Consider the following 17,062-nt stretch of genomic DNA (forward strand, 5'->3'; position numbering starts at 1 on the left):
GCAGTGATCCAAGGAATGCCAATTGAAAGATGCCTCTGCAAAAACAATCTGGAGACGGCCTTTTTAATTTATATTCATGTTTTGTCAGTGTTTTGTTAGACTTCTCTGAGAGGGTTATAGTCTGTCACACAAATAGCCCTTTAAAATGTTCACTATTACAGCATGAAAATGATGATGACATTAACTAAAATAGGAAAATATGTTCTTTACTACTCTTAAATTTCTCTGCCTCTCACATTTGTGAAAGAGCAACTTGCATCTGGTGAAGACATTTAAAGTAGGATGGTAATGATCTCAAGCCTGACTATCAGTAACTGATGCTATGTTGACAGATTCACTTACTGAAGCACTATAAGTGCACTGTGTGATCCATCACTACCATCTCCATTCTCCATGTGACTGCTCAATAAGGCTTTGCTCTGTGCACCGGTCTTCACTGCATCCGATGAGTTCTGACTTGCCACTGACTACATGTGTCTGTCCACTGCTCCTCTGATCCGTGCATGACCTTAGCTCTTTTCCCACTCAGCTGTCTTTGTAGCCCAACTAACTTTGTGTGTCCAAAGTGCAAAATTCACTTGTGAATTGTCTTTTAATTATGCATGTAGACTCTTTAAATATCTATCTAAAGTATGTTTATGCAGCTATAGTTTCATTTACACTTTTTTTTGTCAGATGTCAAAAGCAGTATGAAATTCGATCATGGCTCATTAATATTGCATCAACCAGCATGCATTACAATGAAAATTATTCTTTTTTTGATCATTACAGTGTCTGATAAAAGTGGCCTATTTTCACATTAGGAAAGGAAACATGACAGAAAAGCAGCTCACAGCTCGCCAACCTCCCAGAGGGAAAGTCATAATCTCTGGTTATGAAGCCCAAACCTAATTTATTGTAAGAGAAACTTTACCCAATACTGTGTTCCATGTCTTCAACTTTATGTGTCATATGACAGTTTGGCATAAGTTCAGCAAGAATTATGTTTTCGTTGTGATTCCTATTTCTTTTATGTTTTCCTGTTTTGGGTTGTTTTTTTTTCCCCCAGTTCAGTCTGCTCTGTCACGTTCATCTTCTTATGCTGTCAGAATCCTCCTTGTTAATTTTTTAAGTCCCCACCGCATTCAAAAAGATGTTGAAAACATTCCTTTGAGACGCTGATCCATGTTAACATAAATGTGCCACGTACTATCTGCAAATCTATTGTCAGCTGCAAAAAAAAAAAAAAAAAAGAGTTCTATCACATCTCAAAGGTGCTGTGATGCTCTGGTGGGAGTGCCACTGATGTTCAGTGAACTCTTTATCATAAAATCAGTGTCGAAATTACTTCTGCATTATTACATGGTGCAGCATAGCACTGGAGGTAGCCACTGAAATAGGGGTGAAGTGTGGCTGTAAAGGGAAGCGGAATATACAAAGAAAGTCTTCCTCACATTATTCCACTACCAGCATGTTGAGACAAGGCAAGTTGGGTCTACATAATCTGTTGATCTTCATTATGGTCAGGTTTTTATTTTATTTTTCCGTTTACAGCTGTATTCTTTATTGATCGTGTGCCCACTGCAACCTCGGATTTGTATTTGTTTTTTTCTTGTCTGACAGGAATGAAACTCGATGCGGTCTGCTGCCGGTGTAGTTCATCTGCCTCAATCTTCTGTGGCATCCAATCACAGATGCTTTTCAGCTCATCACAGTTGCAACAAGTAACTCCCCGTTAGCTCTGTTAGATTACTGGTAGTTGTTTCATCCTTAAACTAGTGTGATTCAAACATTGCTGGTTGTGGTATGACATACATTTGCAGTGTTGGGAAGGTTACTTTTAAAATGTATGCCATTACAGAATACAGGATACATGCCCCAAAATGTATTCTGTAACGTATTCCGTTACGTTACTCAATGAGAGTAACGTATTCTGAATACTTTGGATTACTTAATATATTATCATGCTGTTTACAACTACATGAATGTACTATTGCTGTGATTTATTACTGTAACTGAAGGTCCGCGGCTCCGAACCGTAGTAAAGGGACCTCTGGCTAATACGGTGGGTTCTGTGTCGGGCTCGTAGCCGAAAACTAGCTTTACTTTGTTGTCTGGGTCAACTTTGCTAGCGAGAGACAGAGAGAGGCGTTGAAAGGCTGCTCCAACGGAACTTATTGTTTCAGAGAAAAACACGAACACGGTGTACAGTCGAGTCTTAATAGCTTACTTACAACTGGGCTCGTCAGGCACTCTTCTTGGCTGCAGTGGTTATTATTATATTTACATGCTTCCAGCTCCCGTTTCTGCTCGATGACAGCTCGTACTTTTCCTTTTTCTCCCTCCCTCGCTCACAGACACATAACGTGTACGGCAGTCCATTCTCCCTGCAGCACGGACTACACTGCCCATGATGCTACATTCTTTAGAGCTATACCTGTAGCATTCTGCCTATTAGCTTAGCACAACAACAACAAAAAGGCCTCTCTCACCCAGGAAACACGCAGAGAGAGAGCGTCACCCTGTAACCATGGCAACCGTAACGCTGCCACCTGGAACAACAGAACGTAGCTGTCAAACAAAACCCAAACAGTCCTGACCCGCGACAATATGAAACAGGGAAGTACCGCCGTGTAATCCATTTATTTCAACAAAGTAACTGTATTCTAAATACCACCTCTTCTCTTTTGGCTCTCAGCGGAGGCGGTCGCATTTTTCTCCTCTCCTCCTTACGGTGTGTTCACACCGAACGCGATGGACGCGAATAGAGCGTCAGGTTTACATGTAAAGTCAATGGAAAAGCGCGATGACGCGCGATTGCGGGTCCCGCGAAAATTCGGAAGCAGATTTGCGTCGCGAAAACGCCAAAACGCGTGAAACGCGCGTCAGTGTAGCGCGTCTGGCGCGTTTGACTCGCGAATAAAACCACGCGCGTGAGTTTTTGTGTTGCATTTTGTGCATACGCGCGTTTCGCGTCTACCGCTCGAGTTGGAAAAATCTGAACTCCAGCGTCAAATCGCGCCGCGACAACCAATCAGGGGCCTGGTGACGTGGCTCTGACCTAGGTCAAAGGGGCAGGTCCAGCCAAAGCCCGAATTCATTCTTCATTCAGTATGGAGGAAAAGCTAATCAGTGCCGTGGCTAATCACCCGGAGCTGTACGATGCTAGCTACTACTTTTACCGAGACAGGAATAAAAAGGACCTAGCTTGGAGACACATAAGTGAGGAGATCGGGCAACCTGGTAAGTTCATTCCTTCTTTTTAATTTTCAGACTGACCCGATGAACCCGCGCAAAAGCTAGCAAGCCCGCCTACTGTCCCGCTATTTTCCCACTGATGTACAAATACCTTTCCGCTAACAAGATAATGCGTTTATTCAGAGGACATCTGCAGGAGAAAGTGGAAGAGCCTCAGGGACACATATAATAAGGAGAAGAAGGCAGAGAAGGAGAAGAGGAGTGGGTCTGCAGCAGGATCGGGGAGAAAATGGAAGTTCTTCGCGGTCATGGGGTTTCTGGACCCCTTCCTCACCCCGCGGGAGACTAGCGGTAATATGGTGCGGACCGTGGAGAACTTCTCCCCCGAGGACCAGGGACAGCCCGGAGAGGCAGCAGGGGAGTGTCAGTCAGAAGGTATGTTTACATTGAGTTAATGTAGGCAGTTAATTTATGCGTGTTGTCATACAGGAACATATTTTGTTTATTAATAAACAGTATACAGTAGTCCCGCTGTTCATCCGTCACTGCCTGCCTTTTCGCTGATTTTTTTTATGGCACCGTACAGCTTTCAACGATGTGCATTGCATTCTGCAGCCCAAATGACAAATCTCCTCCGTGTCGTGTCTCCTGCGCTTGCCAAACTTATCATGTTTGGTTTTGATAACCATCATGTCCAATAGAAAAAAACAGCACAAAAACACTCATAACTATGACCCTCATTCGGAAATACACACCTGCACCGGGAGCAAAAAAGGCGCACAAAAGTGGCGCCGCAGACGGAGAAAAAGCGCGGCATAATACTTTTACGTTTTAAAATCGACAAAGGTTTTCACTTTGAGAATCAACTTGTGAGAACTGTGACTACTGTTCATGTGCTGCAATAAATGAGACCACTGTATATAATAATAAGTATATAAGTATATAATAATATAATATTCTCTATGACTGTTGTCTTCAACCTATATTAACATTAATAATAATATTAACATTTAATATTGTCTTCATAGAGTCAAGTAATCATGCAGCAGAGTCCTCAGCTGTCTCTTCTCCTGGCTCTCCAGTCCCTGGTCCCTCCACTCCTGCTGCTGCACCCACAGGTATGAACATCAAGCACTGACAGCTTTTTACTTGCTTGAATTCCCTTGTGATCACCTTTACTAAATATCTACAACCAATCAGTTTATATCCTGTTTTTTTTTTTCAATTTTGAAAATGAAAATCTAGTAGCAGCCTTCTCATTACTTTGTGTTGTTTTGTGCTGTGTTTTACAGGCCCACAGAGGAGGACAGCTCGAAGGCGGGCGAGGGACGGGTCCCAGGACGGTCCATCGGCGGTGGAGCTGGCCATCCTGGAGTCCCTAAAGAGGCCACGCCCGTCTCCAACTGAACATTTCCTCCTCGGCCTTGTTCCTGCTCTGGAGAGCATGCCGCCTCAGACACGAGAATTCGTGAAATTTCAAATTTATAAATTAGTTTTTGAAAACAGCACAGCTGTGTTAAATTTGGAAACATTGGACCCTAATGATCAGTAGTTTTCTGATGAGGCAGCAGCTCTCCAGGGCAGAAACAATGTTCTTATTTTTCTCCTCCTTCTCCCTGAGGCTCTTCCACTCCAAGCTGGGTCCTTTTTATTCCTGTCTCTCTGTAAATAGTTAAATTTCATATATTTATGATAAATGTTTTTGTTAATGAATTTATATTTTTTCAAATAAACATTTATAATGACAAAATGTCTCTGTTCTACTACACAGCAAATATTGGCACCCGACTTGACACAAGTAGAATTTATTTCATATTATACTAATGACAAAACATACTAATACAGTGGGATGCAAAAGTTTGGGCAACATTGTGAAAAGTAATTATTTTCTTGTACAAATCATTGGTTGTCACAATAAAAATAGTCAGTTAAATATCATATAGGAGACACACACAGTGATATTTGAGAAGTGAAATGCAGTTTACAGAAAGTGTGCAATAACTGTTTAAATCAAGCAGGTGCATAAATTGGCAACACAAAAAAAGAGAAATGAAATAAATATTTAGTGTATATCAATGTGTGTGTCTCCTATATGATATATGTAAGTGACATTTTTCATTGTAACAGTGATTCATACAGGAAAATAATGACTATTAATAAGGTTGCCCAAACTTGTGCACCACTGTATATAGGAACATAGTGAAGACAAGTTACTTAAGAGAGTAAAAATAGGTTCGTTTATTTTGGAGTAGAGCTCCATTTATTAAGAAAAAATTAAAAGGACAGGAACACTCTTTAGAGGTTTGTGGGTGGCCGTTGTGGGGAAGTCACTCGGACTTCAAACAGGCTACTCCTTTGGTTGCCAAGACACAGCTCCCTCCGCCGAGAAGTGAGCCATGAATTTCTCCCTCACCAGGACAGCCTCTCTGGAGGAGTTGTTTGCTGCCATACGACCGAGGCCTTGCAACGGCTCCACCACAGCAGGTGCCCCTCTCTCGTCCACACAGCGCAGAAAATTGTGGAGAACACAAGTTGCCTTCACACACTTCTCCGCTCCGTCTAAATAAAAAGGAGTGAGTATCACTACAAAGGTTAACTCAGTGGTCCTAATGCTACAGTTTGATATCAGCAAACACCGAGCGCATACATTGATATGACACCACAGCCATGCTATCATTGCAAACACTGATAACAGCATAAATCGAATTAAATCGGGACTTGATGAGACCTTCTGAGTATCACTAGAAATATTATAAACAGTCGTCTCCGTACCACAGTTTGCTTTCAGTAAAAACCGAGCATTCACTGTTAGCATAGCACATCCACGTTAGCAGTGTATAAATGGATAGTTTAGCATATATTAGCACAGGTATCAATAAAGGACTACCGTATTAAATACTTTTACTAACCTCAGGCAGATGGACAGGCGCTCTGCAGGTGGGATTGAGCGCCTGTAGTTGGTGTCTAGGCGGGCGATTCTGGGACCGACGCGGGAAAGCAGGTCCTCAAACTGGCCGAGTGAAAGACGGTGATATCGCTGAAATCGGCCGTCATCCAGGCGCAGCTCCTGGAGCAAATGGTGAAACTCACCAAACTGCTCACGCCTCTGGAGGACCTGATGGACCCAGGTACGGCGAGGGCGTCTTTTACGCCGCTGCTCTGCTCTCCACAGTATATAGAGAAGGGAGACTCTCTCTTCAAGCGCTAACTCGACAGCTGCCATCTTGCAAAGATACCGGTCTGGCACAACTTCCTCCCACATCCCTCCCACATTTCCGGTTCACGCGCGTCAAAATATGATATTTTGAAGCGCGATGGATTTTTCTTGGACACGCGTTGAGACGCGAATGTGCACGCGTCAAATTAGGGGCGTTTGGGGCGTTTTTGTTCGCGTCCATCGCGTTCGGTGTGAACACACCGTTACCCTTATCTTCCCTGCTTAGCCTCTCTGTCCTTGTCTGTCTCATGTGCATTATTCTTTTCCCTGGAACAGTCTCTCACTGTCGTTCTCTAAAACCTAAAAGAGAATTATGGATTTGATCAACTGGTCTCTGAATGCTATTGACACCCTCTTCTCAACGAGAAGTCTGGGCTCGGGAGAGCCCGAGTGCCCCGGAGGGACTTTCCCTGCCGGTTACACGATGGACGGGTGGCAGAAATGGAGGGTCGTGTGCCTGGCGGGACTGTCGATCGAGGACGCTGAAGATGTTTACCTATTCGGAACCATGATAACGGGGTTCTTGCTGATCGGAGCTGGCATGGCCCTGACTTATCGGAGAAATAACAGAGCGGAACCGGCTGTTCAAACCCCCCCAAAGCTGCCCGCTGGAATCGAAGCAACGGGACGAGTCGCGACCTCTCACAACGAACGCAGCATGGTTAACACCTTGGAGACACTTACGGCTTCTGTGAAGGCTCAAAACAACACCATTGAGCGTATGGTGGGATACATCAGAGAGGGCCCTGCTCAAAATGAGAACCTTGAGCGAAAGCTGGATCACATCACAGAACGGATCACTGCAGTTGTGAGGTCTCAGAATCAAAAGAATGATAACACCACGGATCAGAAGTTTGATACCATCATGGGGAGGCTCGCGGCTCTCCAACGGGAGATCGAGAGACCAGTATCAGAGTGTTAAAAAGATCAGCTTTGAAAATTCTCAATAAATCAACAAATTCGGGATCAAAATGCAGACACCACCACGGCGCCAGCTGCACAGGCCCAAGGCTGAAGCCGGACAAACACTCCCTGATAACGACTGTGTGATGACTATTCTCCCCATCGCTGCAAGGCCACCTGGATTGGCTGGAGGATTGTTTACTTAGCCTGATAGGGCGAAGGACACCGTCTCAGCTGAACTATGGACACGCACACACACACACTTACACTGATAAGCACTCACTCATCTCCCCTTCCCTTTCCAACGCCTTCGATGCTTGTTACCTCCTGGGAACACGAGGCGGGTCTGGGCCCGCGCTGGCGAGTCGGCGCAGTGGCAGGATGTCTGCTGTGTTGCCTGGGATTACTCCTCATCCCCTACCCAACCCTGTGGCTTGTTATGTCTTCATAATGTTGTGCTGTGAACATTCATGTGCTTTTTTTGTGCAGAGGAGTTTTTTTGTTTCCTGTTCTCGTGCTGTCCTACCACGGAAGCACAGCATGAGTAGGGGTCTCTTTTTTTCCTCTTGTACCTTCCCATTGTGTGTACATTTCAGTGTTTTTTTTTCCGTAACTGCCGATCTCCGACTTGTAACCCCAATGTAATGTCTGTGTTATGTGTGTAAGGTCGGGGGGGGGGGGGGGTGTCTCATTTTACTGCAGGGCAACCTGTATGTGACAAATAAATTCTGATTCTGATTCTGATTCTTTTTAAACTGTAACTGTAACGGAATACAGTTACTCATATTTTGTATTTTAAATACGTAACGGCGGTACATGTATTCCGTTACTCCCCAACACTATACATTTGATACCAAATGTATCGTATCATTATATATTTGTATAGTCTGTATGTTGATACCAGGTTGTGGTAAAAAAAACAAAAAAACAACCAAAAACTAAGAAAATCAGGTTTCCCCACTTCAGAACAACTTAAACAGAGTGATGGAACAGAGCACAAAGCAAAAATAATTACCTGGAATTAAAATGTTTATTTTACCGCTGCAGCATATTTTAGCAATGTTACCGTGTTCATCTCTTTTCCTTTTATCAGTGTTGCTTTTTACTGGTACGTGTTTTATGTTCTTCATAGACTTTTATTTTATAACCATTTGATAATGGAGTAAGTCACAGGATCCATGAAACAACCTTTTTAGGTTGGTCACATGCTGCCAGTGACATATCAGTCATTTATGGCACTGTTAACTTAGTGAGTGGCTCATCTGCTTCTGGGTTTGATGCGTTGCATGTTCAGAATCATTTTTCTGTATACCTTGGTTGTAACCAATGGTTACTTGAGTTTCTATTTCCTTCCTATAAGAAACTATAAAAAATAAAGGCATCTTACTGACAAATGATTGATTGCTATAGTCTTAAAAAACAAAACAGCAAACATCCTCTGGGATACGCTGCAACTGATTTCCAAAATATGAAGAAGTTTGCATTTTGTACTTTCTACCTATGAATCACAGACAATAAACTCCACATGCAACAGAATGAAAATTGTTGCTATAGGAGACCTCTCATCATTACTCTAATGCAACTCTCATGTTCAGAAGTTCTAATTGCATTAATATTTGCCATATAATAATTTACAAGGGGCACTTTAATACATGCACTTATTATTCTACCCAAATATGTAGGTATCTTTCCATCATCTGGATACCCCTACCCTAAAACAGGCAATTAGGATAAGTAGTCCCACTAAGCTGGTTATCAACTTGGAAAGTTAACTCAGGATTTCCCCTGGGCATTCACGTGAAAGGAGTGGCGTTGCCAGCATCTAAACGATCACAACTACGGATAATCATTCTGGTAACAGACTGGCTGATTTTGCAAAGGAAGATAATATTGGGAAAAACATGAAGTTGTTAAACACAGACTGAAAGCAACACAGCTGCTGCAGACAAAGCAGTGTGAGTGTGTGTGGGAGGGAAAGGACTGCAGTAGTTTAGTATTAAAATCACTGTATGAATTTGTGAGAGCTTCAAATGTTTTGGTCAGTAAGAGCTACTTCATTAACCTTCATCCTACCAACATATTTTACATACTCGGACAATTGATTGAGGTCCCTTATTTATTTACTGTAAGAAGGAATCATAAAAGGATAATCATAATAATAATTTAGTAGTATTAGTAGGGGTAGTATTGAATTTATATGACGAAATCAATCAGTATAATATAAAATAACTAAAATAAACACAAGAGCAGTCAGCCCAGAGATGTAATCTTGCCACTATGTCCTGGGTTTGTCACAGGGGCTCACATTACATGCCAGAAACACTTCACCTATGAGGCACGCTGGCCAGATACTCATACCACCTCAACTCACCCCTTTATATGTGCAGGAGTAGCTGTTCTCCTCTGAGCTCCTCACCCTGTCTTTAAGGGTGTGCACAGACACCCTTCGGAGGAAACTCATTTCCGTCACTTACATCTGTGATCTTATTCTTTCAGTCAGTACCCAGAGCTCGTGACCGTAGGGGAGGGAAAGAACATAGATCAGTTGGTAAACTGAGAGCTTTACTTTCATCCTCAGCTCTCTCTTCACCACAGCAGATTAATATTATGTCTGCATCGCTGCCTAGATCGCAAAAATCTGTCTTTCAGTCTCTTCACTCCACTCCACTCACTCATGAACATGCTACAAGATACTTAAACTCCTCATCTTGGGGCACCAACTCGTGGATTTTCATAGGGAGGCTCTAAATGCGTAGCCAGGGTGAGGAGGGCGCCCGCTTTGGAAACCTAAGGCAAGGCAATTTTTTGTAATTTTCTATGTTAAATATTTGTAAATTGTTGCCACTGTCCTTCCTCTGTCTTGTTTTGTTGAAGTCGTCGTGTTTCCTCATCCTGTGTGTCAAGTGTTTGTATTTAGATTTGGATTATTCCTGTTTTAGTTTGAAAGTCTGTTTTCTGTCATGTCCCATTTCATTTTTATTTCCTTCCTACCTTCACTGATTGTATTCACCTGTTGTTTGTTTCTTCTTACCTGCTTGCTTGTCTGCCAGTGAGTCCCTGTAGCGTTCCTGACTTACTACTAAGTGATTTGGGTTTTCTTTGCTCCTTTTTTTGATTTTTGTTTAGTCCATTTTTTTAATTAAGGACTTTACATTGGCCTAAATAAATGTCCGGCTTTTAAAAAACTATTCTAAGGTGTTAAGGTGATGGAGTCCTGTGAGATTATATCTGTATTTGTCTGTTTTTAGATACAAATGTATTATTTATCAAACCCAAAAAGAAACATACTTATGATTTGTTGCAATTGTAAGTGAAAGAATTGGAAATTTAAATTCCCTTTACATACATTATATTGCTAAAAATACTTGCTCTCTCAGGATCCTGGGTCTTTTGATCCAGTGTTTTGTGTTTTCTATTGTTGTGATGTATTTTGGTTGTGGTTTTCTAGCTCTTTGGTTTTTGGTTCTGTTCTTCCTCAGTTTAGTGTTTAGTCATTCCTGTCTGTGTGTTCCTCTGTGTTAAGTCCTTGTTCATAGTCTGTGTCTTTGCGTGTGTTAGTTCCTGTTTTATTTTGAAGGCCAGTGTCTAGAGCTCAGTCGGTGTGTTTCCTGTTTTATTTTGAAGGTCTGTGTTTCTTGTCAGTGTTTCTAATTTCACTTCCCCTTGTTATGTCCAATTAATCCCAGCCGTGTCTCCCTCCTGTCTTCCGTTCCCTGATTGCCCTGTGTGTATGTCTGCGTAATCTCCCTCAGTCATTCTGTGGTTTCTCTCCGTGTCTCCCTGCATCTGTTTTTGGTTTCAGGTTTGTTTTGTTAGTTTTTTTTCCAGTTTAGGTTTTGCTTAGTTTCCATCCTCCCTTTTGTCGTTTCTTTTTGTTTTCACCCACCTTATAAAATAAAGGTCACTCGCATCAAAAGTTGCATCTTGGGTCCTATTCTCCTACTCCACACGAGCATGTCACGTCTGCCACGCCAGACGTGACATGCTCATCCACCTTTACACACCTTCACCAACTTTAATCCGTAGGATTCAATATGATGCCAGCCCAACCTTTGCAGCTACACCTTTAGCTCTACTGGAAAGGCTTTCCACAAGGTTTAGGGATGTATTTATGGGAATTTTTGACCATTCTTCCAGAAGCACATTTGTGAGGTCAGACAATGATGTTGGACGAGAAGGCATGGCTCGCAGTCAACACTCTAATTCATCTCAAACATTTTCTGTCAGGTTGAGGTCAGGACTCTGTGCAGGCCAGTCAAGTTCTTCCACACCAAACTCGCTTACCCAGGCCTTTATGCACCTTGCTTTGTGCACTGGTGAGCAGTCATGTTGGAACAGGACGGGGCCATGTTCACACAAAATTGGAAGCATGAAATTGCCCAAAATGTATTTTTATGCTGAAGCATTAAGAGCTCCTTTCATTGGAACTAGCCCAACTCCTGAAAACAACCCCACACCAATATTCCCCGTCACAAAACTCTATACTTGGCACAATGCAGTTGGACAAGTTTGGAGGACTGTAGCAATTGACTTTGCAGAAAGTTGGCGACCTCTGTAAACTATGTGCCTCAGCATCTGCTGAACCTGCTCTGTGGTTTTATGTGGCATTTTGAATCTTGGGCAATATATAAAGAATGTGTTTTTTTTAAAAAGCATCCCAAAAACAAGCAAAAAAAAAAGATATCTGGGACGCTCTTGCATCAAATATCTATGCTCATCGTACCTTATCAAATACTTATTTACTTTCTAATACAGACAATTTGTATTACTCAATTGATTTATTACCTCATTAAAGCACGATGCTTCATTCTGAAATCCTGCTGCACCACCGTTATCAGCTTTACCTATAACAACAATTGATACATCATTTGCTAGATCTTTTAGGGCCTGTCTTTCCTTTGGGGGTAGATTAGAATAACATCTGTTCGCTGCAGAAGTGAAAAAATAGGAGCGACCTAACCTCTTTTTTAACTAAATGACAAAAATGTTGTACACAGGCAATAGTTTCTGGGGGAATAAATAGGCCTAGGCTTGAATTTCTTACTTATTTGTGCCCACTAATTGGTTTTTCCTCACTCCAGTAAGCCGAATGTACAGAGGGAGGGGTGTGAACAGAGGCCTTACATGGAAAGAATGCTTAAGAAAAATTTAAACAATTTAGTCTTATATTGTCACTCCATCATACAAAACAGACAGACCTTTAGACAAAATGGCATTTCCTAATAACTGAGCTGTCTCTTGGAGAGGTCTCCTTTGCATATTTATCTGTGCCCCACTTTATTTAAGATTTCTCAACACTTTCTGCCCAGTGTAGGTACCTTATCAATTTTAGTCCCCTTATAATACTTTGGAATCCAATATTTGGATAAAGTTGGCCCATGGAGCATACAGTATGACTGCTTCTTCATAAGGTGTCCCATCTATTTAAATTAGGAGTATAAGCATCCTGGGAGGGATTGTGAAGAAAGAAAAATCCACAAAAAAATCAAACATGGAAGCCAATTACTGTGACCATTCACCCCATGTCACAAATATCAGTTTCCCCCATGTTTATATGGAAAATTAAAGCACCTGGGCTCTGTCTGCATGGTTTTATACATTTTATACTTGAATAATACAGGCATAAAAAAAGATTTTTCCATGGTAAACAGAGCTATGAATGTCAAAGGAGCTTGCAAAGAAAAGCGTCTGGACTTCTTTAAGTTGCTTGAAGACGTTTTACCTCTCATCCGAGAAGCTTCTGCAGTTCTAAGGTCAAATGGTGGAGAGTCCCAGATTTAAACCTAGTGGGAGTATCCCCCCACAGAGGGACAAAAGGACCCCCTGATGATTCCAGATCCAAGGTGTGAAACTGGGTGTGGGTCCCAATCAGCCAGGGTTTCGGGTGAGCTCTTTGTGAAACCTGGTCCCACCTTATCATGCGAATTCCTGAGGTCAGATGGCCCAGGATGTGAGTGGGCGTTAAGGCGTCTGGGGAGGGATCTCAAAACTGGATTATAGATGGCAGACAGTTGGTGTCGTAAACCACCGCCTCTGTTCAAAGATGGTCGCTCACAGTGGACATAGATGCTTCTTTCACTCCTCTTTCAAACCATCTGTCCTCTCTGTCCAAAATGTGAACATTGGCGTCCTCGAAAGAGTGACCTTTGTCCTTTAGATGCAGATGGACAGCTGAATCTAGCCTAGAAAATCTTGTTAAAAATAGTAGACACATTTAAAGACCAGTAACAAAATAAATTCCAGTTCAATCTAATTTTCTCACATTTTTTGTATTCATGAAGAATTCATGGCTCCTTAAGATAAAAAGGCAGTGAGGTGAAGCTAAAAATCTATAATTATTCCACAAAATAGAAACCACTACATGGCCTGACTTAATGCCAAGGATCTTGGGTTTTCCCACAAAAAGTGCTCTATGCTGGGAAACCACTAATTTCAGCCTGGTTAGTGCAGATTATAGGATAAACTATTTCAGCTTTCTGCCCAGTAAAGTCAAATTACCATTTTTCCCAGCATGGCACATGCGTGTTGTCCTTCTTTGTTCTAGAAGAGTGTGAAACATTAACATCAGCTTGAATCTGCACACCACAGGGCTAAATGAATTACTTCAACAAAGAGCATACAGAAGAGAGACAATCCCAGAACATCATGTAAAACGGATGGATATAAAATGCAAACATCTATGAATAATAATGAGCAAATATGAAATTTCTAAAGTAAAAAGACAACCCCTTCTCAAGATATTAGGACAATATATAAATAAAAACAGATTATATTAGCTCTACCAGTATGGTGGCTCCATGGTTACCACTGTTGCTTCACAGCAGGAGGGTTCTGAGGGTTTGGACCCATGCTGGACTCCTGTATTTTATTTATTTATTTATTCGAACCAAGCTCCAGCTTCTCCCAACATCAGGCAGACAGGAATTCTAAATGCTGATATTGTTCCTTCCTGATTAATAAAGGTTAAAAGAATACACAGGTTTTTGAACTACAGTTGCATGCTTGGAAATGTTACTGATAGCCACTAGTGTTATTTTGATTTTCACTAAAGAAACCTAAAGTCTCTTGTAAATGGCCTTACCCTTTATAAAATCCCCACTGATAATGCTGAGCTCCCATTCCCCTTCAAAGAAGTACTGAAGTGTTGTTTGAATACTATCATCATGTTCCGACAGTCTGTATCGTACCCCAGAGCTTAGCATGTTTCCTTATCCTACCAAATTGTCCTTTCACAGATACCTTAATGTGAGATACAGCACATAAAAGACTGAGATAGAAGGGGAAGAGATACAGGGATACCATTTTCAAGTTTAAAGTTCCCACATGGCTTGGAAGGTCGTTCTATCTGGGTGAGAGCTCTCTTTCTAACCATACAATATGTGGCTTACAATCCGTTTATCTCCATCCAATCAAATGAATGGAAAGTAGGAGACAGAGGGATTGATTTTGTAACAGCGCTCAAGCTATTAGTGTATCATTACATGAATGCAGCCGTATAATTGTCACTGACACAATGTCACAGAATGCTGCATTTCATGGAAAATGTTAATGGGCACCACATGTTTATATGATGGGCTCATTTTAATTATTGTTGATTAATTGGTTTAAACTTATTTTTGTATTTTTGTCATCATTACAACCATTAAAAATATCCTTGAAAAAGTACGCCACACAATTGGCTATTTATGCATTATTGTGCTAAATACACACAGACAATGCTTCTGATTTGAAAGATTATCTGGGTAAACCATTTTCAGTCACTACTCAGTTTGAAAGCCACAAATCATTTTTACTGTTTTTTTTTTCATATTTACAACACTAAACTGCTAGAGACCTTACAAATCAGGCCCAGCTGATGTCATAGACTTAAAGAAAATAAATTTGTTTGGATAAGATGCAGTCCTGCATGTTTGTTGTGGACCTGCTCAGAGAGGTATATAATAAAACCAGATCGACAAAACCAGGCTTTTTTTATGTTAACTTGCTAAACAAAATCAGAAGCCCTGATCAGAGATGGGAATGATGCTGATTAACCTTTAGATATGAGGCTCTCCCATAATTAAGGATTTAATTGATTAAATTGATTTCGTTTTGACAGAATGAGAGTGAAATTAATTCTACTGATTGAATATTCTTTCTGATAAACAGGATGCCAATAGATTAATCAAATTTCCAATCTATGGTTTATTAGCTGCAAGCAGCTGCAAAAAAGCATATTGATGCAGTTTTGCAGCTAAATACCTGCAAACCTTGGGTAAATAGACTTACAGTTGTGAGCTTCACGTCTGCATTGCTTATTGAGTACATCTTCAAGAAAATGATTAGCGAAAACGCATGTAAATGCATGTAAAAGATGGAAAAAAGCAGTCATATACTAAGTAAGTAAATATTTTAGCAATATGGCTGAGGCTAAAGATCATACAAATCCACTTGACTGTTATTTAAGAAAGTTAGAATTGCTTTAAGCAATATGGACTATAACTAACTGACACAAATGTTTATTTTAGGGGTCACAGAAGCCCTGTGCACTGTGTTGAGACTGAAGTTCTAAAAACCAAAAACACGAACATTTAACTCAGCTGGGCCTGATATTAGGTTGGCTGTTCTCAACACTGGTATTGGCTCCAGAATCCATAGTGCTTGCACTTAGAGAACTGATGGATATCTCTCTAAAATATTGCAGATGGCCTTAGTTAAATAAATAAATACAACTTTTATCAAGTTGAACTATTACACGGGCTGAACCAATGCTATTATCACAGTAGATAAACTGACAAAAAAATGTCAATTTCATAAGTTGATGTCACGAGTTTAATGTTTTATGTAGCCTTCTAAGCCAATAAAGCTAATGATTCACTTCAGATACTCAGATGGCAATAACAATGGCAATTTTATGTGCTTAACAACAAATGATAAAAACATAAAAACCCATATAGGGTTTACAATGCCTTAAGGCAGTGAAAACAGCAAAATAACATAAAAATTAAGCAGAGCAGATGCCAGGATGGTGTGCCCTGCACTCCTGTGGCCTTAAAACTGTACAGCATCCAGTTCCAAACCGCTCAACATTTTTTATTTAGAGATCATTTAAAGGGTAAATCAACACATGGAAGCTGAGCTAAAGTTTATGCAGACATTCTGTATTTGTTTAGTGTGATAACAGATTTGTGTTTTTACTGAGCACACATTTGTCCAATCGATCGTTAATTATTAATGACTATAGTGTGATGGAAATACCCCCTATGCTTTCTTCAGCAAAAGGAAATGAACTTGGCCTAAACATGTAACATTTTTCTGCGATGAGGCTATAAGCAAAGAGGAGTGTGAGCATTTGTGTGCCGAAGTGAGTATTTGCCATAAATTAGGCAAGCCATCACAATTTCTGAGGCAGTTAATTGGACATGGATTCGTGCCATAGGTTGGCCAAAGCCTCTGAAGCTCAGAGCTCATTTGCTGGGATGCAGAACACCTTGTCAGGGTCACAAGGTGGAAAATCTTCATCCTACAAACACACACATAGACGTTTATCAGGCCCCAGATTGACTTCTTGAATCCTATCTGATATGAGCTATTTTTACATGGGATTAACTTCTTCATTGCAGAAATGCACTTGGATTTTCTGGGCCAAAGATTTGATTTGTAACATGGTTGTTGCATATTGAGGAAATATTTATTAGACGCAGTGTTGGGAAGGTTACTTTTAAACTGTATCCCACTACAGATTACAGAATACATGCCCCAAAATGTATTCTGTAACGTATTCTG

The 17,062-nt window shown here is 41.0% G+C and overlaps 2 protein-coding genes and 1 long non-coding RNA gene across 3 annotated transcripts in view; 2 read left to right on the forward strand and 1 right to left on the reverse strand.

The window, feature by feature from the left end:
• The window catches only part of LOC146523996 (uncharacterized), a 315,951-nt gene that overhangs the window by 130,323 nt on the left and 168,566 nt on the right, over nt 1–17,062 (forward strand). The gene's annotated exons all lie outside the window — the stretch shown is intronic.
• On the forward strand, nt 2,711–4,927 carry LOC146524000 (uncharacterized). The gene is made up of 4 exons (XM_085183770.1): nt 2,711–3,222; nt 3,361–3,612; nt 4,206–4,295; nt 4,470–4,927. The coding sequence occupies exons 1-4, from the start codon at nt 3,093–3,095 to the stop codon at nt 4,727–4,729; spliced, it is 732 nt and encodes a 243-aa protein (XP_085039896.1). The 5' UTR covers nt 2,711–3,092; the 3' UTR covers nt 4,730–4,927.
• On the reverse strand, nt 5,014–6,609 carry LOC146524001 (uncharacterized). The gene is made up of 2 exons (XM_085183777.1): nt 6,087–6,609; nt 5,014–5,736 (listed from the first exon to the last, which is right to left on the reverse strand). The coding sequence occupies exons 1-2, from the start codon at nt 6,437–6,439 to the stop codon at nt 5,505–5,507; spliced, it is 585 nt and encodes a 194-aa protein (XP_085039903.1). The 5' UTR covers nt 6,440–6,609; the 3' UTR covers nt 5,014–5,504.

Source organism: Neolamprologus multifasciatus, chromosome 2, assembly GCF_963576455.1.
Source record: "Neolamprologus multifasciatus chromosome 2, fNeoMul1.2, whole genome shotgun sequence".
Taxonomy (NCBI): Eukaryota; Metazoa; Chordata; class Actinopteri; order Cichliformes; family Cichlidae; genus Neolamprologus; species Neolamprologus multifasciatus.